The 25,189-nt window shown below is 37.4% G+C and overlaps 1 protein-coding gene across 1 annotated transcript in view; it reads right to left on the minus strand.

Moving 5' to 3' along the window:
* DNAJC15 (DnaJ heat shock protein family (Hsp40) member C15) overlaps positions 1–25,189 on the minus strand; it is a 78,720-nt gene that overhangs the window by 36,013 nt on the left and 17,518 nt on the right. The window contains exons 2-3 of the mRNA XM_058548229.1: positions 13,704–13,755; positions 10,632–10,705 (exon numbers count right to left, since the gene is read on the minus strand). Of these exons, the coding sequence (XP_058404212.1) occupies positions 10,632–10,705; positions 13,704–13,755 (126 nt within the window). The remainder of the gene's footprint in view (positions 1–10,631; positions 10,706–13,703; positions 13,756–25,189) is intronic.

Below are 25,189 nucleotides of genomic sequence, written 5' to 3' on the forward strand. Positions count from 1 at the left end.
AACATAAATTGATGATGTTTCATGAACTATTATTCCTACTGTAGTCACAAAGCTCATTAACTGTAAAAGCAGGTATTGTATCTGAGTGACTTTTTACTTTCAGTTTTGTCCAGGTGGAAAAGGAGACTTAGGAAAAGCTACTTAAAATCTAGCATCCGGATGAGGCTCACACCCTAAAACACTGACCTGCTTATGAGTAAGTCAATCTGTACATATACAAACATCACAACCCTGCTAAAAGAACGAGATCATTCTGAGGATAGAAATTTAATATTTGGGGGCTGCAAACAGAAAAGTACACAAGGAAAAAAAAAAAAATTGCTCATGCTATTCAGCACATTTCTCCAGAGAAAATCATGCCTTCTAAATTCATACGAAATTTAGGTTTTATGAATAAAATTGTTATAACTATTTTAATATATTATTCAGTTTAAATTAATATGTGTCGGAGAGAAGACAACATGGCGGCGTAAGCAGACTCTGAATTCACCTCCTCCCACGGACACAGCCAATTAACAACTACTCGTGGAAAAATTACCCCTGAGACAGAACTGAAAACGGGATAGAGGAACTCGTGCAACGAAGGGCAATCCTAATTGAGGTGAAAGAGGCAAAAACTCCCTTCTGGAGAGGAAAAACACTGCCTTCACAACACGCCAGATACACGACCGCCCAGGAGCAGCCCAAAGGTATGCAGCCTCCCTGGAGGAGCGGGGCCCTGAGCCAGGAGCGCCCCCACTGTAGGCATTTTGTGGACCCAGCACAATCGAGACAAGTGGCATAATATTTCACTTTGCCTGCTACTAAAATATTTGGGAATAACCCCATAAAAGATGGTTCACAAAGAAATTAAAACCAGTTCTTAAAGGGCCCACATGCAAACTCACCCGTTTCAGAAAGCAACCGAAAATCACCAGAAAGAAAGGTGCACAGTGCTTTGGTGAAAAGAGACTCACCTTATAGGCTCTGAGTGAATTGCAGTGAGAGGTGAGACCTCTCCAGGGACCGGGACATTGTTGGCGGCCATTGTTGTGGCCTGGTGTGGGCATACTGACATAGACGCCACTGGAGTTCTCCCTGGGGCTTGCTATCCCAGGTCTGGCCCACCCACTAGAGCACCGATTTAATCCAGCTCGGCCAGAGGGACTGGCCCCACCCAACAACAAGCCCTTGGGCAACTCGTGGGCCTGCACAGATTGGTGACTGGATTCTCTGCAGCCTGGCAACTGAGCCGACTTCAAGTGGGGCAGGGCAGGCACAAAGGAGCGGGTGGAGAATGTGGGGCGGTGGTGGAGTGTGTAGGGCTCCCGCTGTGGAGAGACTGGGTCCACTTCAGGAGGTCGGGTGACGAACACGGGGCAGGATTGTCTTGACTGTGTGTGTGGACCTGTGGCGGACAGGGCTTGTCAGCTACAGAAGACTTGTGCTTCTCAAAGACCCACATAGTGGAATGCCCAACCTTCCAAAGCCTGAAACAATTGGGTGCTCCCATGCCTGAGGCCAGCACCACCCAGCTGCAATCCTCAGAGAGCTGACAAGACACCTAAAGGCTGGAGGCTTATAGCAATGTAAGCCCGTGAGCCCAACAACCCGCCACGCTGGGGGCCTACTCACTTAAAAGAAATACTGCAACACAAATGTGCTATTAGAACTTGCAGCCAACTGTGCTGGGGCTCCCCACACCTGATAAAGAGACTGAAGGGCCCACAACAACTACAAGCAGCTGAGCATTACAACAGCTGGCCAGGAGAATGACTCGGCCTCCCTGGGCGCCTACAGGGAGAGCAAACAGGCCACAACAGAAGGACACATGTAGCCCACATAGGGGTCACCCCTCGAACGTTGAGAACTGAGGGAAGCACACTGCAGGCCTCCTAAGGCATCACTTATATAAGGTCACCTGTCCAAGAGCAGGAGACGTAGCTGACCTATATAATACACTGATATAAGCACAGGGAAAGAGGCAAAATGAGAAGGCAAAGGAACACATTCCAAGTAAGGGAACAGGTCAAAACCCCAGAAAAGGAACTAAGTGAAACAGAAATGAGCAACCTAACTGACAGAGAGTTCAAACAAAGAGTGTTAAGGATGCTCACTGATCTGGGGAGAAGAACAGATGAACTCAGTGAGAACGTCAACAAAGAAATGGAAGATATAAAAAAGAACCAATCAGAAATGAAGAATACGATACTGGAAATGAAAAATTCACTAGAGGGACTCAAAAGCAGAGTAGAGGATACAGAAGAATGGATCTGCAAGGGGGACGAAAGACTAGAAGAAATTACCCAAGCTGAACAGGTAAAAGAGAAAAGAATTAAAAAGAGTGAGGACAGTGTAAGGGACCTCTGGGACAACATCAAGTGCACTAACATCTGTGTTATAGGTGTCCCGGAAGGAGAAGAGCAAGACAAAGGGGCAGAGAATCTATTTCAAGAAATAATAGATGAAAACTTCCCTAACCTAAGGAAGGAAACAGACATCCAGGTACAGGAAGAACAGAGAGCCCCAAATAAGATAAACCCAAAGAGGCCCACACCAAGACACATCATAATCAAAATGTCCAGAATTAAAGATAAAGAGAGAATCCTAAAAGCCGCAAGAGAAAGACAAGTTACATACAAAGGAAACCCCATACGGCTATCAGCAGACTTCTCAGCAGAAACCTTACAGGCTAGAAGAGAGTGGCACGATATATTTAAAGCGCTAAAAGGAAAAAACTTACAGCCAAGAATACTCTACCTGGCAAGGTTATCATTCAAAATGGAAAGAGAGATCAAAAATTTCCCAGACAAGCAAAAATTAAAGAAGTTTGTCACCAAGAAACCAGTGCTACAAGAAATGTTAAAGGGAAAAAAGAACACTGCAAATAGGAAGAATTATCCATTTCCATGATAAAAAGGTAATGGATACCACAAAAAAGACGTTAGATATGATATCAAAAAGATAAAACGAGGGAGGAGGAGAGTTCAAAGAGTAGAGCTTTCAGACAGAGATCAAACTAAAGAGACCATCAATTCTGTATAGAAGAAGAAAGGAACAGAGAAGGACTACTAAAACGCTGAGAAAAAAAAAAAAGTTACAAAATGGCAGTAAGTGCATAATTATCAATAGCTACTTTAAGATTTTTTATTTATTTATTTATTTTATTTCCCCCCAAAGCCCCAGTACATAGTTGTATGTCATAGCTGCACATCCTTCTAGTTGTCAATAGCTACTTTAAATGTCAATGGACTAAATGCTCCAATTAAAAGGCATAGGGTGGCTGAGTGGATAAAACAACAAGACCCATATATATGCTGCATACAAGAGACACACTTGAGACCTAAAGACACTCACAAACTGAAAGTGAAGGGATGGAAAAAGATACTCCACGCAAATGGCAATGAAAAGAAAGCTGGGGTAGCAGTACTCATATCAGACAAAATAGACTTTAAAACAAAAACTGTAAAAAGAGAAAAGAAGGGCATTCCATAATGATCAAGCAAACAATCCAACAAGAGGATAAAACACTTGTAAATATCTACACACCCAATGTAAGTGCACCTAAATATATAAAGCAGTTATTAACAGACATAAAAAGAGAAATAGACAGTAACACAATAATAGTAGGGGACTTTAACACTCCACTTACACCAATGGATAGATCATCCAAACAGAAGATCAATAAGGAAACATTGGCCTTAAATGACACACTAGAACATATGGACCTAGTAGATATATACAGAGCATTCCATCCAAAAACCGATGAATACACGTTCTTTTCGAATGCACATGGAACCTTCTCCAGCATTGATCACATATTAGGCCACAAAACAAGTCTCCATAAATTTAAGAAGATTGAAATACTACCAAGCATCTTTTCTGACCACAATGGTATGAAACTAGAAATCAACTACAGGAAGTAAATCAGAAAAGCCACAAATACGTGGAGATTAAACAAAATGCTACTGAACACAGATTGGATCAACGAAGAAATCAAAAGAGAAATCAAAAAATACCTGGAGACAAATGAAAATGAAAACACGACATGCCAGAATTTATGGGATACAGCAAAAGCAGTTCTAAGAGGGAAGTTTATAGCAATACAGGCCTATCTCAACAAACACCAGTAAGGAGATCGAAACAGTCATCAAAAACCTCCCCAAAAATAAAAGTCCAGGACCAGATGGCTTCCCTGGTGAATTCTACCAAACATTCAAAGAAGACTTAACACCTATCCTTCTCAAACTCTTCCAAAAAATTCAGGAGTGGGGGAAGCTCCCTAACCCATTCTACGAAGCTGACATTACCCTGATATCAAAACCAGACAAGGACAACACAAAAAAAGAAAATCACAGGCCAATATCACTGATGAACATCAATACAAAAATCCTCAACAAAATACTAGCAAATCGCATACAACAATACATTAAAAAGATTATACACCATGATCAAGTGGGATTTATTCCAGATATGCAGGGAAGGTTCAACATTTGCAAATCAATCAATGTAATATACCACATTAATAAAATGAAGAATAAAAATCACATGATCATCTCAATAGATGCAGAGAAAGCATTTGACAAGATACAGCATCCATTTATGATAAAAACTCTGAATAAAATGGGTATAGAAGGAAAGTACCTCAACATAATAAAGGCCATATATGAGAAACCCACAGCTAATATCATTCTCAATGGTGAAAAACTGAAAGCTATCCCTCTAAGAACAGGAACCAGCCAAGGATGCCCACTGTCACCACTCCTATTTAACATAGTATTGGAAGTCCTAGCCAGAGCAATCAGGCAAGAAAAAGAAATAAAAGGGATCCAAACTGGAAAGGAAGATGTGAAACTGTCACTATTTGCAGATGACATGATTTTATTTATAGAAAACCCTAAAGAATCCACCAAAAAACTTTTAGAAGTAATAAACGAATATGGTAAAGTTGCAGGATACAAAACTAACATACAAAAATCAGTTGCATTTCTATACACTAACAACGAAGTAGCAGAAAGAGAAATTAAGAACACAATCCCATTTACAAGTGCAACAAAACAATAAAATACCTAGGAATAAACTTAACCAAGGAGGTGAACAATCTGTACATCGAAAACTATAAAACATTGCTGAAAGAAACTGAAGAAGACACAAAGAAATGGAAAGATATTCCGTGCTGTTGGATTGGAAGAATTAACATAGTTAAGATGTCCATACTTCCTAAAGGAATCTATACATTCAATGCAATCCCTATCAAAGTTCCAACAACATTTTTCATAGAAATAGAACAAAGAATCCTAAAATTTATATGGAACAACAAATGACCCCGAATAGCTAAAGGAATCCTGAGAAAAAAGAACAAAGCTGGAGGTATCACACTCCCTGATTTCAAAATATACTACAAAGCTGTAGTAACCAAAACAGCACGGTACTGGCACAAAAACAGACACACAGATCAATGGAATAGAATCGAAAGCCCAGAAACAAACCCACACATCTATGGACAGCTAATCTTCGACAAAGGAGCCAAGAACATACAATGGAGAAAAGAAAGTCTCTTCAACAAATGGTGTTGGGAACACTGGATAGCCACATGCAAAAAAATGAAAGTAGACCCTTACCTTACACCATACACAAAAATTAACTCCAAATGGATTAAAGACTTGAATGTAAGACCTGAAACTATGAAACTTCTAGAAGAAAACATAGGAAGTACGCTCTTCGACATCGGTCTTAGCAACATATTTTCAAGCACCATGTCTGACTGAGCAAGAGAAACAATAGAAAAAATAAACAAATGGGACTACATCAAACTAAAAAGCTTCTGCACAGCAAAGGAAACCATCAACAAAACAAAAAGACAACCTAACAATTGGGAGAAGATATTTGCAAACCATACATCTGTTAAGGGCTTAATCTCCAAAATATATAAAGAACTCATGCATCTCAACAACAAAAAAACTACCAACCCAATTAAAAAATGGGCAAAAGACCTGAACAGACATTTCTCCAAAGAAGATATACAGATGGCCAACAGACACATGAAAAGATGTTCAAAATCATTAACTATCAGAGAAATGCAAATCAAAACTACAATGAGATATCACCTCACGCCTGTCAGAATGGCTATAATTAACAAGACGGGAAACATGTGTTGGAGAGGATGTGGAGAGAAGGGAACTCTCATACACTGCTGGTGCGAGTGCAAACTGGTGCAGCCACTATGGAAAACAGTATGGAGATTCCTCAAAAGATCAAGGATAGCACTACCATATCATCCAGCTATTCCACTGTTGGGTATTTATCCAAAGAACTTGCAAACACCAATACGTAAAGATACGTGCACCCCTGTGTTCACTGCAGCGTTATTCACAATAGCCAAGACTTGGAAGCAACCTAAGTGCCCATTAAGGGACGAATGGATAAAGAAGATGTGGTATATATACACGATGGAATACTACTCAGCCATAAGAAACGATGAAATCCAGCCATTTGTGACAACGTGGACGGACATTGAGGGTATTATGCAAAGTGAAATAAGTCAGAGGGAGAAGGTCAAATACTGTATGATTTCCCTCATTAAGTAGTAGATAATAACAACAACAAACAAACACATGGAGACAAGAGATTGGATTGGTGGTTACCAGAGGGGAAGGGGGGAGGAAGGAGGGCGAAAGGGACAATTCGGCACAAGTGTGTGGTGATGGGTTGTAATTAGTATTTGGGTGGTGAACATGATGTAATCTACGCAGAAATAGAAGTATAATGATGTACACCTGAAATTTACACAATCTTATAAACCAATGTAACTGCAATAAATAAAAAATTCAAAAAAAATAATAAAATAAATAAAAATTAATTAATATCTGTGTCATCAGCAAGCACAAAACTATAACTCCACCCCTCAGCATCCTCCAGTAAAATATAAGTAAAAGGGTCTTTTAAGCTTACAAACCATATACCAATATTGCATTATATTAAGATATACAGATATAAGGCAATTCAGAACCATTTTTGGACAACACTGGTGGGCCAAGGAAATGTTTAGATCCATAAAAATGAGATTACAATAAGGAACAACTATATCATCAAATAGACGAAGTATATGGTTATATTTTTCCAATAAAATTTCCAAGAACAGAAACAGTGGGATTCCACTAGTTTATTCAGTCGTCTACTTGAAAAACCTTACAAATTATTGTTTTGTATTATTCTATTCATAAAGTATATATATAAACAAGAGAAATCAAAATCATTTTCCTCCTAAAATTAGCATTAAATGCTGTAGTGTCATATAGTATCAAAGGAGGTATGAAACGAACCAAGTTAAAAGTCTTGGGGCTCGCCTGGTGGCCAACCTGGTGATCTGGACAACAACCTCTGGAAATACTGCAGAATGTAGAACAAAAAGAGAAGACAGAAAATAAGAGATAAAGTGTTAAGAGACATAAAGGATAGATTCAGAGGTCCAACATCTTTCTAATAAGAGTTCCAGGAGGAGAAAAGAGAAATAATGGAAGGAAAAAATGTAAGAGAATCTTACAAAACAAAAGACAGACAATTTTCACATAAATTAAGGCTCTCTAGGAATTCTGGTGAAATTTCAGAACATCAATAATAAAGAGAAAATCCTCAAATTTTCCAGAGTTAAACAACAAACAAAAATCACCAAAAACTAAAAACCAAAAGCCAAACAACAAAAGAAAACCAAAACAGGCTGCATACAAAAGAATAAGAACACCAGAAAATCTGGCCGAGAGTCTCTAAGTACCAAAAAATCTGGCTGAGAGTATGCAGGAAAGCATGAATATGGGCACCAAGGTTCAGTCTGAGCAGAGACTTTTGCACTCCACTACTAGCTCCACCAGATTCCAAGAAGCCAGCAGCTAAACGATAATTAACGTGAGAACAAAAAAAAAAACAAAGTGTTTAACAGAGAAAAACTTAAAACATTTACCATCCATGCATTCCATATGAAAAAATTACTCCAGGCAGTATTCCAGCAAAATGAAAAAAGAAAAGCATGAGAAAAATAAAGATGAGATTTAAGAACAAGATGATGTTAAAGTGTTGAAGAAGCAAATAAAGTTTAAGAAAACAATGAAAAGAGAACCCATAGGAACCTGATCCTTGAACATCCTCCTTTGAGTGGCAGAGATTTAGTAGCATACAATTATAGTTCCTATTTTTTAGTAACTATATTTGGTTCAATAATGAATCATATTTACCAAATCAAAACACTGTGAACACTGCATTTATGAAGTTTGACTTTTTGGAATCATTAGTGCCAAGAGAAACTATGCACATTATTTCATTTCTCAATTTCCCTGGAATGATTAATATTTAAATAATTGTTTAAAAAACTCGATGTTCACTGAGGTATAAGTACGATGATAAAGACATTTTAAGATGTTTCACTGAGAACTGCAAGAGTAGTACTTTGTGAAAAAGGGGCCAGATTTATCAAAAGCCATGTTTCTTAACTTGAAGCCCACAAAGGAGAGGGAAAGGGGGGCATGCATTATTTCCCTCTCTCAAAGAAGTGCACGTGCCAGGCCCAGTATACCCACAATAACCTCTTAAACTACTCCACCTTATCTGTGAGCCTCCACAGAGCAGTGAAAATTTTCTTATTTTCTTGCTTTCTCTTCCTTTACAACATTAAATAATGTAGTTCTACAAAACTTGGGAGTCTTCTATTTATGGTACAAATATATCTACTGAAGATCACCATAACAGAAGAGAAATGATTTCTGAAACTCTCTCCATTTATTATATATAAACATATGGAAAGACAAAACCATGTTCATTTAAAGAACTATGTCACTATTTCCACTCCTGTTACTCAATTTCAAGCCACCATCATCTCTTTTACCTGGACTATCTCAATACTTTCTTTTTTTTTTTTTTCTAATTTTATTTTATTTATTTTTTTCCCCCAAAGCCCCAGTAGATAGTTGTATGTCATAGTTGCACATCATTCTAGTTGCTGTATGTGGGACGCGGCCTCAGCACGGCGGGAGAAGCGGTGCGTCAGTGCGCGCCTGGGATCCGAACCCAGGCCGCCAGCAGCGGAGCGCATGCACTTAACCGCTAAGCCACGGGGCCGGCCCCATCTCAATACTTTCTTAACTGGTTTCACAGTTTCTACTCTGGCTCATTCTAGTCTGTACTCTATGCAGCAGGCAGAGTGATAATCTAAAATGAAAATCACATCGTCCCCATGCTCAAAACCTTCTAAAGGCTTTCCCATCATACTTCAAGTAAAATTTGCAGTTTTTATCATAGTCTATTAGGCCCTAAGTGATCTGGGCCCAACTACCACTATTCCCTTCGCACACTCCACTAGAGTTACTCTTGCTGCTAAGCTCATTTCCACCTCAGGACCTTTGCAGTGTTCCCATTGTCTAGAAAGCTCTTTCTTCAGATGTTCACATGGCCTGGTCTCAGAAAGTCCTTCCCTGACCTATCTAATATAGATTCTACTCCACTGTTATTCTTTAACCTCTTACCCTGATTTAGTTTTCTTAAAAGCATTCAACACTTCTACATATTATATATCTTACTTATTCATTTATTAATGGTCTCCACTAAAATGTAAGCTCCTAGACAGCAGTGTCTTTGTCTGTTCCATAACTATATCCCACTCCCTACAATAATGTCTGGTATGTAGTAGGTGCTTAATGAATATTTATGGAATGAATACTAAATACCTAGTAATACTTTAGCCAAATAAAATATAAATAGGAAAACAAAAAATAAACACATGCTCTCTCTAATCAACAGACATGCATTTATAGGGTCTGCAAAAACCCTTGTAGTTCTTTTGAACCTGAGTTTAATTATTTGTTACTATGTCATCCTTTGAAGGTGTGGTCACTGTTCATGACTAAGCCTGACAAGCCTGTAATGCCTTTGCTAAAACAAGCCATTCATTCTCAAATTGTTGCAAGCCAAGCTGATGTATCCCAGATCTGCTTCTGTTTCCCAGAAGTCAATGTTTATGCTGCCCTGCTTTCTTGAGTTTTCTTTGCATGGTCTCCAGTGGTCACAAACCACAGTTCACCACACTATAGCTTTTTAGATAGCTACTATCATTTATTCTTCACTTGTATTCAGCTTAGCAGAGTAGCTATACTGCTGGTGGATGAATATATAAGTCCTACAGGATATCAGGGTTGGAATCTTCTAATTTTATGTTTGAGATGGCCAGATGTGGTGGTACAAGGGGACTAGTTTCAAATTTCAAGATGAAATAAACTCTTGGGTAAGCTCCATCAGGACAGGGACCATTTGTTAACCAGCTATGCCTAGCTCTTGGCACAGGACTGTTATATGGTGGACAACCACTAAATGAATAAATGAACACTAATTAAACAACGAAAATAAATTACCTCAAAGTTTATGTAATACTACTAAAAGGAATATAATAATTAGATGTCAAAACCAAAAATAAGGTTAGATATAAAAATAACGTGACCAAGAAACTAAATCAAAAAATTAGACAAACTCCCTGATGACATAACAAAGGAAGTAAACTTCTACAAACATTAGAAAATCCAAGACATTTTTCTATCTGAGACATAATTACTATCAAATACGGCACATAAATAGAAATCAAAATTAGTTTTCTAAAGCCATCTTTAACTTACAGGAGTTGAAATCTTCTTGGCGGTTTCTGTGATTACTTGTTCTAGAGGTTTCCAGATCTGAAATGCATAGCGACCTAAGTAGCAATAGGAATAAAAGGAAATATATTTTCTACAATGAAAGTCAATACCCACAAGGTGCTTACCACAGTATTTATTGCTGGTTTACTTTATATATGTTATTTCAATAACTATTTCAAAATTTATCAGGAAGATGATCATACTTTTTCAAATTTCTAATTTATTGAATGGAGGACAGAATTTCATTTTAATATAATTATCACAGCTATAAAATTTATCAAGTTATAGTTCATAATTATAAAATCAGGAAATTTCAATGTTTACATATAATATCTTACATTTTATATGATGTTATAGATCACCAAAAAATAACATCCAAGTACTCTTTTCACAACAAACTGTACATAAAGTCCTTTACCTATAAAGATACTCATGAATCTAAAATAATTAACTATATTGCTTTTCACAGTGATAATCACTTTGAAATATATAGAGAACAAATATTGGTTTTTTTGTTTTTGGGAGGAAGATCAGCCCTGAGCTAACATCCGATGCCAGTCCTCCTCTTTTTTTGCTGAGGAAGATTGGCCCTGGGCTAACATCTGCGCCCATCTTCCTCTACTTTATATGTGACACCGCCACAGCATGGCTTGGCAAGCGGTGCGTCCGTGCGTGCCCAGGATCTGAACCTGTGAACCCCCGGCCGCCAAAGCAGAGTGCACGCACTTACCCACTTGCGCCACCGGGCCAGCCCCCAAACAAATACTGTTTATGATCTATACAACATAGGAATGATTTTAATTGAGTTACCTCTAAAGTAAAAAAGCTATTACGTAGGAAATATTTACTAAGGATGTTCATTACCAACTTCTCACTGAGGATGACTACTCTCCTAAAAACTTATTTTATTTGAGTGCTTTCTTTTCTTAGGCATCCTAATAATCAAAACTCCCTTGAATCTTGACAACCAAGAATCAACAGCAAAACAGGTCCTACGGGCCAGCCCCGTGGCTTAGCGGTTAAGTGCGCATACTCCGATGCTGGCGGCCCGGGTTCGGATCCCGGGCGCACACCGACGCACCGCTTCTCTGGCCATGCTGAGGCCGCGTCCCACATGCAGCAACTAGAAGGATGTGCAACTATGACATACAACTATCTACCGGGGCTTTGGGGGAAAAATAAATAAATAAAATTATAAAAAAAAAAAAAAAAACAGGTCCTAAATTGTCTTAAGGGCACAGAACAAGAATAAAATATTATCTAGCTAATTTACCTTTTGTATCCTAACCAAAATGTTTGTCTACTAATACTAGTGTCTCTTCCCAAAAGTCTTGCTAGAAAACCAGTTACGACACTCTGGACTTCAATGCAATTTCTAACCATAAACTTATTTGCAAAGCAAGATTTTCACTGGGAAACTTAAACTACACAGACCTTTTAGAAGAAGTTATCTGTCTAAATATACTGTTATTTCTGTGCAAACAATATGTTATAGTGAAAAACAGGATGCTAGACACGGGAAGATGTGAAGTAGTCAATCTAAATAAGAGATAAAAAGCTCTTAAGATCAAGGGGAACAGTAAATAAAGTGAAATTAAATGAGGATGAAACCCTAGCTTATCTAAATCTGTTATCATATAGATGTCAACTTCCATTTGATTCTACAACAGTATAAAAGACAGCTTTTAAATTACCTCAAAATTCCTTCAAAACCACAATCAGGCTGTCTCAATGTAAAAAAGCAATTAAAGGCTTCAAGAAATGACATCTGTAGATTTTAAGCATAAACCAGAAGACCTGGTTCCAACAAGTCTAAGAGTACTTTCTCCTAAATTCTATTACTCAGTTGTATTTGGCTCTGGAAGAAATCTGCCTGTTATTTAATATTCTAGTTAGCAATGTGAATTTGACAACAGTGTGGTATGTACAGAATACATACACCAATTCTCATTTCAGGAAGAAGGCCCTGGCAAAAGTACATCTTTCCCTAATTTCAAATAAAAATGTTACATTTGAATTTGAAATAACTAAGCCTATTCTGCTATAATAATTAATACTAAAATTATTTTATGTTTATGGGCTAGTTTGTCAGAATTCCTTTTCAGACATGATACTCTCCTCATGAAACCTCATTAATAGTTAACTACAGTTATATAATGAGACACAAGACCTTGTTGGCACAAAAACCAAGAGAATCTGAACCACTGATCTTGGTTTTAAAGTCCTTACTGTTACCGGTGCTTTAAATGAGACTTGTGTGAAATTAAACACGATGCAAAACAAAACAAAAATCTTTTCTCATTTTTCTATTGGATCGTAATAAACACAACGGAATGTAGCTTCACCTGAAAAGAAGATCCAATTAACAAGACCAAATCCATGGACCTTAGAGACACAAATGCTAAAACAAAACATGTAAATCTTTATCAACAAGGAATGCTCTCAGATTAACATTTAATTAGGGAATAACTATGCAATTTAATACTATAAGTTAGTGACTAGAAGAGCTAGCAATTGTGCTTTAAATCTTTATAACTATTCTTCCTTAAAAGGTGATTTTTGGCAGTAAAAGAAATTCTCCTGGGTTTATCAAAGAAATTACAATATTAAAAATAAAGTAATAAATACACTACAGGGAACAACTATGCTCATCAGAAAGAACTGACACTCAGGAAATGTGCAATCCTATATGCAAGAAAAAACACATATGGAAGAATAAAAGAACTCCATATCACTTATCCTGCTTCATATTAAACGTTTTTTTTTAATAGTACACTACAGCTCAAACTAAAAAAATGCCAGGAAGATCAACTATTGTTGGGACTAGTGTTCCTAGCGTTTGTATCATTAATTTTCTTCACTACAAAGTTTATCTAAATTTTGCTACACTGACAAATGTTCAGTGACTATAAACAGTGAAAAGAATGGGAATGTATAATGTCTTAAAACCAAAAACCTCAGAATACTAAGAGTCTGCTCATGAATCACTTTAGAAGCTATTTGGAAATATTTCTCTCCCAACACTTATTGATATGTACCCTTTGTTTACCTTACCTGCAAATGCAAGAGCTGCAACACCCAGTCCTACAGCTATCAGACTTCTTGCCTAGGAGGAAAAAATGATTATCAGTGTTACACACTGAGTTTTAAAAGTAAATCATTTTAAATAATGAGAACAATTATGTTGAATACATTTTCTTTAAGCTCTGCTTTAAGAAAATCCACAGTGTCTATGGGATTATATCTGCTGTGCACTGTATCAGCTAATGTTCAGTGAACTACAATAATTCTGCATATCATTTAATATTCATATATTTGAATTCATTCTAACCAAGAGCTTTTATGTTACCTATCGCTAAAACGTTTTCTATAGACTGTTCTTAATATTGTGGGTTTAATATATTTATCTTCTATAAAGATAAAGGCACATATTTCCTCTTCCACTACATTCGCGACGCTCAATGGCATTTGTTATGTTTAAAAATTTGATAAAACATTATATCCATCTTTAGTAAAGAAGTCAAACTGCCAAAAATTAGTAAAGATGATGAATAACTTACAAGCTAGTTTATTTCTACCTTTTCAGAGCAATGTAAAAATTTTAAATAAGAGCCATGAGTTCTGAATCTAAAGTTATGAGCTCATTCTGATAAAAATCTATTTTAAATCAGTTATATAGTCCATATTAATCTATGCTTTTCTCCTTAACCATCTCAGGAAAATATTTAAATCATAACAAAAAGGTTTATGTAGCAGAGGTCAATGGTTGCCCCCCAATATCCATTCTCCCTTTCTTCTATGGGATCAGGAATTCCTAATTTAGCCAGACATGTATTTCCAAGCTGCCCTTAGACTTAAGTATGGCTATGTTAACTAAGTGTTGGCTTATAGGATATAAACAGAGCGGTGTGCGCAACTTCTGAGAAGTCCTTCAGGGGATGAGGAGAATGTCCTTCTCCGTTTCCATTCCTCCTTCCTGCTGGCTGGAATGTAGATATCATACCTGGAGCAGCCATCTTGGATAAAGAAGGAAGAACAATGAGAGGAAAGGAGGCTGTATTCTGGATATCACAGAGCTGCCACAGCACCCCTGGACTGCCTCTATTTACATGAGATAAAAATAAAATTCTATCTTTCTAAACCACTATTATTTTCAGTTTTCAGGCACTTGCAGCCACATCAAATTTTGATGGATATAGAACTAAGGAAAGACAGCAAAGAAATGTTTTTGTCTGATTAGTGGTGAGAGAGGTAAATCCGTAAGATCTAGCAAAGATTTTTAAAAAGCTAGAATAATCTCACTAGGGAACAGAATGGATTCATTTCACACTGGTGCAGAAGTCATAAAATGGAGGCTGAGACTGAAGGGACGCTAACACCAAAAAGCCCTATAGCCCTCAGTCTTCAAGTTCCGTAAGGAAATACAAGTCTTAGGAAATCAAAGCCCTAAATCTTCAAAGGAAGACTTTATAATGAGAAACATCAGTGACAAAGGGCAGCTGCACGAAGATGCTCTAACTTAATATCCAGTAACTCTATCTTAGAAATCTAGAGCTCTTCATCGACAAGATGAAGTAAGCTCACCTAGGCTTCTCCTTAGTTCCAGTTCTAAGATATACCTTTTCAACAGGCAATTACACTAGAGCAATTTCAATAAAGGAAGATTCTTTCCCGGGGAGAGGAGGGAAAACCTCGAGCTAGCTGTCCAGAGAGGCAAAATAGTCTTCAAGGTTCCTTTCAGGTCCTCTAGACTTAATCCTGAACAGAAGGGAGGTGAGTATTGATTTAAAGATGTTCTGTCGAGGTACAGTTTCATCATTTTCTGGAGCTGCCCCAGTGCTATATATTTTCAGTTTTCCAGTCTTATCTTCCATTGGTTCACTTTAAGGACCCTGAGTCCAGTCAAACTCAACTGTTTCATGTGTAAATTTGTTTCCTTCCTTATAACCTTGTTTATTCTTTCATCTGACTAGAAATATTTACCTTGGCCTACCCAGATCAACCTATTCTTTCTTTGTTTTTGTGAGGAAGATCAGCCCTGAGCTAACATCCATGCCAATCCTCCTCTTTTTGCTGAGGAAGACCGGCCCTGAACTAACATCTATTGCCAATCTTCCTCCTTTTTTTTCCCTTTTTCTCCCCAAAGCCCCAGTAGATAGTTGTATGTCACATAGTCGCACATCCTTCTAGTTGCTATATGTGGAACGCCACCTCAGCATGGCTGGATAAGCGGTGCGTCAGTTCGCGCCCAGGATCCGAACCCGGGCCGCCAGTAGCAGAGTGCACACACTTAACTGCTAAGCCACGGGGCCGGGCCCAGATCCAACCTACTCTTAATATTTCAGCTTGAATCTGCCACAGAATGGGAAAAGTCATTTGCAACAAATAACAGACAATGAGCACATATCCAAATATACATATAGAATTCCTCTACATTAATAATAAGACAGACAACCCAATAGAAAAATGGGCAAAAGACTAGGTTAGGGACTTCACAGAAAAAGTCTAAATGGCTAATAAACATATGAAAAGGTGTTCAACTTCAAGACTAACTAGGGAATGCTAACAGTAACAACAACAAAACCAAAATGGTGTAGAAACGATAATATCAGAACATAAAGATCTCTGGCCTTTGTGGAACTTGTTCTGTCCACTGACGCATCTCAAGCACCAAGCAACAGTATCCACACTTCCTAGGGTTCTTGTGAGGATAAAATGTAATAATGTATGTAAAGGACTTAGCACAGAGGCTTGGCACATGGTAAACAGTCAGTAAACGTGAACTGCTTTGAATATTATCAATAAAAATAACTAGCTTTATTGAATGTAAGTGGTATAACAGAGGGGTGAACAGCGTTCTATAACCCTTAAATCTGTCTGAGTAAGAGAAGATTCATAGAAGTGGTTTTTGAGGTAGGCCCTAGAAAACAAACTGGTCTTCTCTAGATTAAACAATCCAAATTTTCACATTTTGAAAAATGCCTATTTGAAAAATATAGTCTTGAGAAGGTGAGTTATTCTAATTTCACATTTTAGATGAATAATTATTATATCATTTTTACTATTTCAACTATTCAAAGTATGTAAGAGAGACAAATAGTTGCCTTTATAATTCCAAACAGATTTTTATTTCAAGGTATTTATATCAGAAACATTAAACCATTAGGCATTTGATTGTTTTTCACTTGAACAAAAATTGTGTTTAACAATAAAAATTCAATTTAATTTAACAAATGAGTATTGAGCACTCTGCTGATTATTCTCCATTTGTCTCTCCAGATCCATTCTCCACCCTTCTCTGCCTTAATGTGTATCTCTGCCTCCCTTTATCTCTAAAGACATCATCTAGTTCTCACTTGCCCCTTAGTTTCTGGTTGGGTTTTGCCAAGGAGAGGAAGTGTCAACAGAATTCCATCAACAGGTTACTAATCCCAGGGGAGGACTCCCAACACTACTCCACCTTGCACCTTGCTGTCAAAGTTGCCAAGGAAAATACAACACAGTCAAGCACTGGACAGAACAATGCTTTACTTGCAGAGGGAAGAGACAGTAAGATCAGCTCCGACTGTACACATTGGTCCCTTAAGGCCAGTGAGTGCCCCAGGCAGCAAGCACTCAAAGGGAAATTGGCCAACGGGCACTCCTCTTGTGCTGCAACAGAAAGACCACTCTCCCTCTCCAAGCCACCCCACCCCCGGAATCTGAAACACTGAAAGCAAGAGCATGCATGAGGGCCACTGACTATGTGCTCAAACAGAACAAAGGAACACTCACTGAGCCTGAAACAAGGAAAGGTAATCCCAAAAAGGTGATAACCCCAGCACAGGCTGTGTGGGCTCCTTCTCTCTCGGTAGGAAGTGTTCCAAGCCCAAGGCCCATCCTTACATGGCCAAGCAGGGTCGAAAGACTATGCAAATGAGACTGTCTTTCCCAACAGGAATCATTAGCAGAAGAGCGAAGAGTGGAAGGAGATAGAAATAATGGTACAATTTATTCTCTGTTATGTTTCCTCTTTGGCCACAGCTCCTGTTGAGTGGCTCCCCTTCCATGCCCACAACTTCACTGCATTCTGGAACATAGTTCCCATTCTCTTGCCTCTTTGCCTGGGTGGATAACAATGTTTCCAACTGTTGCTAGTCCCTGGGTGATTGATCATCCCTTTCTGGTTACCTTACACCATGCCCACACCTCTGCAAATAGTCCCTTTATTAAACTATCTTCAAAAAAACCATCCATCTGCTACTACCAGTACCCTCACTGATACAAACATCGTTATATACCAGTCACTATACTATGCACAAGAGATGGAGCAAAACAAGGCAAAGGCCTATATCAAATGAGTCCTATGTAGGACCTTGAAAATGGTGGGCCTCCAGTGTTTACACTAATTTCCCAAAGATGATTATTTTTATCCTTATTACAACATTTACTGCACTAAATTATAGTTAGATGCGTTCTCTCTCCTTTAGCTTTTCTAGATATCAAGAGCCTTTTAAAAATCTGATGAAATCTATGGATCATTGTCCCAGAAAACCACAAATATACACAGACTACTAATTTTTTGTATATAATTTGAGGAGACCCATGAGTTTCCCCAAAGCCCTTCAGTTCACAAGCTCAACCTAAGAAACTCTGTAAAAAAATAATAAATAAGCAAGTTCACTGAAGTCTAGAAGGGTGTATTATTCACCTTTGAGCTCTTAGAGCACATGAGACCTACAATATATATCTCATTTTTCATTCATTCAATAAGAAAAATGTTGATGCTAGAATTGACCTATATTTCTAAAGACTAACTTATAAAAGATAAACACAAAAGGCCTTGCAACCTTTAAAAACAAACCCAAATTAGGTAGCTCACTGAAGCAAATAAGGATGTTCAATAATGACCAGAAACTGTGCAATCAAATCTTATTTATCCACAAAGCATAGCACAGCTAACCAAAAACTCATTTCTTTACTGGATTTAAAATTCTTTATTGGAAGGGGGTTGTATATGAATTACCTCTTTAATTATATTTTTAATTAACTTGATATTAAAATAGTTTATACTTTTTGAGCATAAATAATTGATAACAAACAAAAATACTATTTGGAAGTTGAACTCAAAATTTTGAAAAAATATCATGTATCCTACACAACCAGATTTTGTACTCTGAAATAAGAGTAAACATCCTTCTCAGCAAGTTTTCTGTGGAAATACTAAGTCCATTAGATACAAGCAATTAATTTAAAACTTTAACCTTAACTGGTCCAGAATAAGAACATAATTTGTTTTCTAGAAAAAAATATTTATTTTACTACCTAACATTTTTTCATTCACTAAAAAGTCATTGGTATTTTTTTAGACACAAATTTAGAGAGCTCTACAACAACAAGTTCCTCTAACCTTCCACATATGTGAATGACCCAAACCACGGAAAAGAAACTAATTGAAAACACTATAGAAAATAGAAAGTACAAGGAGAGTCAATCTGAAATCTGAGTCAGTAATTCACACACAACTCTGGATCATACCTTAATCTGACCTTAATTTTTAAAATTAAAATAACATCTAAAACATACTGGGACTTTTAAATAGACCATGGTTCATTTGGCATAACTGTAAATATCAGAGAATTCCATCAACATCGTCTCTATTTTACTACTGTTAAAAAAAATTTCACAAATGCTTTATCACTATGCTATTTCACATTTACTTAAACTTCAGTATTGTATCCTCAGGCTAACAGGATCTATTTTGTTTCTTTTATATATACAACACAGTATTTGATCTAGTGGCAAGCACAAAAATATACTTCAATTTTTATTTTGAATGTTTTTTAAACAATGACGCTTTACAACTAAATTGCCAGTAACAGAACGACAAAAGTGCCATTGAAAAGACAATTTAAAAGCAAAATAGTGAATCTGGCATAGTGTTAATGCCACAAGTGGAGTCATTTTCTATCAACCAGGCAATAATTAGGTTAAATGTCTAATACTGCTCAAGGGACTAGAATGACATCATGGTACACCTGTGATTTTACAGAAACTAGAGAAATGTTGTAATTTTTTTGATTTAGGAAAATTAGAATGTGTGCTGAAAATTAAAAAAAAAATCAGGCAGTGTAATTTAAAAAGAAAAGTATGGGGGCCGCCCGGTGGCACAGCGGTTAAGTGCAGGCGCTCTGCTGCAGCGGCCCGGGGTTCGCAGGTTTGGATCCGGGTGTGCACCGACACACCGCTTGTTAAGCCATGCTGTGGCGGCGGCCCATATAAAATGGAGGAAGATGGGCAGGGATGTTAGCCCAGGGCCAATCTTCCTCCAGAAAAAAGGGGAGGATTGGCATCGGATGTTAGCTCAGAGCTCGTCCTCCTCACAAAAAAAAAAAAAAAAGAAAAAGAAAATGAAAGGTATGCATATACCTGTCCTCTGGCCTAAGCTAAAATTGCCATAGATGTCATACATATGTAGGAGATAATGAATGGTAAATGTGGATGCCACACAAGGTTGGTTTGTTGTTTTTTAAATATCCACAAGGGTGCCTTGGGCAAGTTTTTAGTTTTAAAACATTTTCTTTGAAGATTCAGATGTATAGGGGTTAGAAAAGTAGCTAACATTTTCTAGACCTGCAGAAGATCTAAATAAATTCTTGGAGATATATAAATAAATCAATCTATGGAACAATCTCTCTGTTTATCTACCTATACATACTGTTTTTTTGCTATATAAATTAAGCTAGCGCATACTTAGCACAAGCTGATCTTTCTATAATCATGTGCACATACGTACCAAAAAACTAAATCAGTAACAAATCAGTTGAAAATTCCACAAACAAATTCTTTTACAACTGTTTCAGACTAGTGTTTGGGAAGAGTGGTCTACCTAAGGAAAACAGAAAACACTCTATTTACATCAAATTCGAAAATTCAGTTTTTAACAATCTCACCATGGTCACCACGGAAAAAAGATGATATGTATGCAAATAACAAATTTATGTGATATTGACAAATGATATTTAATCGTTTTAAAAATTCGTGACAACTTTAGGTTATATTTGTGACAAATGCCAATAAACATAGTTCTCACTGCATTGCCTTTGACTGTACACACTGTATGAATATTTCAGATTTAAAAATTTCCAAGCATATGCATAATAGCACTGCAGAATCAATAAATGGCAAATTCTCCATGAAATCATGGATTGGTTTCAAAATGGTGGAAGAGTCACCATAGAGAATCCTTTTCCTAGACTGCTAAGTCCTCCTTTGCCCTTACTATTCTAAATCTTTACTTTTTTCATAAGCCTTCATGTTTTTCATCCATGCAGCAAGCATGAACTCGCTCAACCTTCTATCCCTTCATCCCTGCATGAATGTAGGGGGAGTGCTATGGATAGTCCACAGGCTTCAAAGTTAATCAGGCCTGGGCTCCAATTCCAACTCAATATTTACTAGTTGTTACCCTAAGCTGATCTCTCTGGGCCCATTTCCTCATCTATAAAATGGGAATGTGAATACCTACACCGTAGGATGCTCAGAATGATTTATGAGAAAAGGTTACGAAAAATAACCAGAACATTGTGTAAACATAGCAGATACTCTATGTTAGTTCTTTCTTCACTCTCAAATTACTCCTTTCTGTTCCCCTCTGTTCAGTCCTCCTTAAAAATTCCTACTTACCTTAAAAATTCCTACTTATTCTTAACAAATAGCTTTGAGGTCATCTCTCAGTGAAGCTTTCCCCACCACCTCCTCACCCAAGTAAAACTCCTCAGTGCCCCCATTATACTTAGCAGATCTATTATAATACATAGCACATTATTTAATAATGGTTTACCTGTCTATTTCAAATCCCTTCCAAAATGTGAGCTTCTGGAGGTAGGGACTATGTTTATCTCTTTAGATTTACTAAATAAGTACCTGCTACACAGTACGTTTTCAATAAGTTTGTATAATGGGATGAAAATGATCTTAAGATGCTTCTCCACCAGTCAGATGCTTCTTATAGCTTGTATTATTTGTGTATTGTATTGGTGTCCGCTAGCGACTGGAATTATGTTTTGAATTGGGAAAGTATAATGGACAATGATAGTCAAACTTAATTAAGAAACTAACATGTAATCATGCCTCGAAATATCCCAGACTAGGTAAATATATTCAAAAGTCTCATGGAAGACAAAGAAAATGAAGTTAAGGGCCTTGTGTCGGGTAAATGTCATTACAAAAATGAAACAAAGATAATCCACAGGTCCATGTAAGAAACCATGAAGGAATAATTGATTTGTTAAACAAACATAAAGAAAACTAAATTCCCAGTAAGAGATAATTTATCAAGTAGCCATTTGGAGGCTACCTCCCATCTCTGATTGGTTGACTGATTTCAACAAATATTCAGTGAATGCCTACTGTGTGCCAGTCACAATTCTAACTCCTGAGGATATATCAGACAAAATCCCTATCCTTATGAAGCTACATTTTAGCATGAGAGACAGACAACAAACAATATAAATAAGGAAAATATACAATAGAGAGTGTGCTATGGAGAAAAATAAGGCAGGTCAAGATATATGTGTGTGTTTGTATACTGAGAGTAGCAAATTTAGATAGAGTGAGCAGTGAAAGTTTCACTGCAAAGGTGACTTTTTAAAAAAAAACAAAGTGAAGAAGCCATGCCAATATTTAAGGAACGATCACTGTGGGCAGAGGGAACAAGCCTGAAAGCCCTAAGGCAGGGTATGCCTGGTGTGCTTGGGAACACCCAGGAGGCTAGCGTGCACAGAGCAACAGAAAGTGCAAAGCGGTAAAAGAAAATAGGCAATGAAGTCAGAGAGGTAACATGGGGAGCAGATCATGTCAGGCCTTAGAGGTCAACATAAGGACTTCAGCTTTTCCCTGAGTCTGATAGGAGACATGATTGTTTTGAGTACAGGCCTAAGATTATCTTACTTCATTCTAAAATGATCCCTAGTTGTCATGTTGACATGTCTAAAGGCAGAGGCATAAAGTTGAGTTAGGAGTCTATTAAAATAATCCAAGAAAGAGAAAATAGTAGCTCAGACCGAAGTGATTAGTGATGAGATGAGAAAAAGTGGTCAAATTCTGGATATATTCTGAAGATAAAGCCAACAAGATGTGTTGAGATTGGATGCGAGGTATGAGAGAAAGAGAAGAATTGGTGTTCATCAATGAATGAATAAAGAAAATATGGTGTATATATATATACAATGGAATATCATTCAGCCATAAAAAGAAGGAAATTCTAGCATTTGCAACAACATGGATGATCCTGGAGGACATTATGCTAAGTGAAATAAACCAGACACAGAAAGACAAATGCTGTATTATCTTACTTATATGTGGACTCTTAAAAAAGTTGAACTCATAGAAGCAGAGAGTAGAACAGTGGTTGTCAGGGGTTGGGAGTAGACGAAATGTGGTGATGTTGGTCAAACTTACAGTTATAAGACAAATAGGTTTTATTTTATTATTATTTTTTTAATTTTATTTATTTTTCCCCCAAAGCCCCAGTAGATAGTTGTATGTCACAGTTGCATACCCTTCTAGTTGCTGTATGTGGGACGCGGCCTCAGCATGGCCAGAGAAGCAGTGCATCGGTGTGCACCCGGGATCTGAACCCGGGCCGCCAGCAGCGGAGTGCGTGCACTTAACTACTAAGCCACGGGGCCGGCCCGACAAACAGGTTTTATACTTGAAATTTGCTAAGAGAGTAGATCTTAAGTGACCTCACCACACATGCACACACAAAAGGTAATGGATGTGAGGTAATGGATGTGTTAATTAGCTTCATGTGGTAATCATTTCACAATGTATATATATATCAAATCATCACATTGTATACACCTTAAATACTTACAATTTCTATTTGTCAATTATTCCACAATAAAGCTGGGGGGGGGTGTCATGGTTATCGCCTTAAACAATTGGAAGAATGGAGTTGACTTTTGCCGAGAAGGAAAGACTATGAGGGGACTGGAGGCAGAGGGAGGTGATATCATAAGCCCTCTTTTGGACCTGTTTTTCTAAAAATACGCCACGATGAGAGTGATTAATAAACCCCAAGCAAAGCAGCATGTGAATTCATAACAACCTGTCGGGGGGGGGAGGTCTCATCTACTAATGGAAAAGAAGAACGAGCAGGTTGTCTCAAAAAACATTCTTTATCTTGCAGTGACAATTCTTAAGGGTTAACTGCAAGCAAATCACTTTTCGCTGAACTCAGTGTTTTATGCTACCTTATTATTTGGTTCAATTTCTACAAAGAAAGCTCTTTGAATTTAAACAGCAAGTGCAAGAGTGAAAAAAAAGAGGAACAAGAAAGACTGCTAACAAATCACCAGAATTTGGGAGAGGTATTACACATGTAGATCAAAAAAAGGAGGGGAGGGGAATTTATATTCAAGAAAAAGTGTCAGACATGATAAAATGACATTAGGAAGAGAATTTTTACAACTGTCCTTCCCCAAAATTTTCAAGCCAACGTGAATTTTTACAGATTTTCATATCTTAATTGGACAATCCACATTAATTTACCTGGCCCTCACCATTATTGTTCCATTGCCAAAAACAAATACATTTGAACTTCTCTCAAACACCAACTCCCATGAAAACCTTAAATTAAGTAAAAAAGAAAGACAGAGCTAACTACATCTGTATTTGCTCCACTTTAACATCAATTTATTTATTTTAAATAGCAGGCAAGCATTAATTTCTACAGTAAGACTAGAGAGTAAATAAAACGGCAAAACAAAAACAAAGTAAAACAAAGCCAAAAGCAAACATAATAGGAAACAAAACTCAGGCTTACACCAAATGAATACTTCACTCTCTAACATAATTAAGAAAAATTTCCCAAACTTACATCTTTCTTATACATAATGATTTCTTAAGAATAATCTTTTAAGTACTGTTTTGCATTTATTCAGTGACCCACTGATGTAAATAAACCTTGTCTCCACTTTCTCCTAATAACACAAGCAGCTTCCTTTGCTCACATTACATGTGGCTAGTCAGAAAGTCCTGCCCCAATATCCACTTAGTCCTGGACGACTCGGAGAGCACTAGGAGCTCCCGGGCTCATCACAGGTTTGCCAAACCAGGCTGCACACTTGGTATCAAGTTCTTAAATCCAAGGATACTGTGATGGTTCATTCTATGCATCAACTTGGCTAGGTTAGTCAATTAAACACTAACCTAAGTGTTGCTGTGTAGGTATTTTGTAGACATGGCTAATATAATCAGATGACTTTGAGGAGTCTCTCTCTGATAATCTAGGTGGGCCTCATCTAATCATTGAAAGGCCTTAAGAACAAAATTGAGATTTCATGAGGAAGTAGAAATCCTGCCTCAAGAATCAGCTCCTGTCTGAAAGTTTCCAGTCTGTAGGCCTGCCCTACAAACTTTAGACTTGCCACAAATAGTGTAAACCAATTCCTTGAAATAGATAGACAGACAGATACATACATACATACGTACGTACATACTACTTGGTTTTGTTTCTCTGGAGAACTCTGATACAGATTTCTGCTGTTTCAAGA

The sequence above is a fragment of the Diceros bicornis genome, chromosome 9 (assembly GCF_020826845.1).
Source record: "Diceros bicornis minor isolate mBicDic1 chromosome 9, mDicBic1.mat.cur, whole genome shotgun sequence".
Lineage (NCBI taxonomy): Eukaryota > Metazoa > Chordata > Mammalia > Perissodactyla > Rhinocerotidae > Diceros > Diceros bicornis.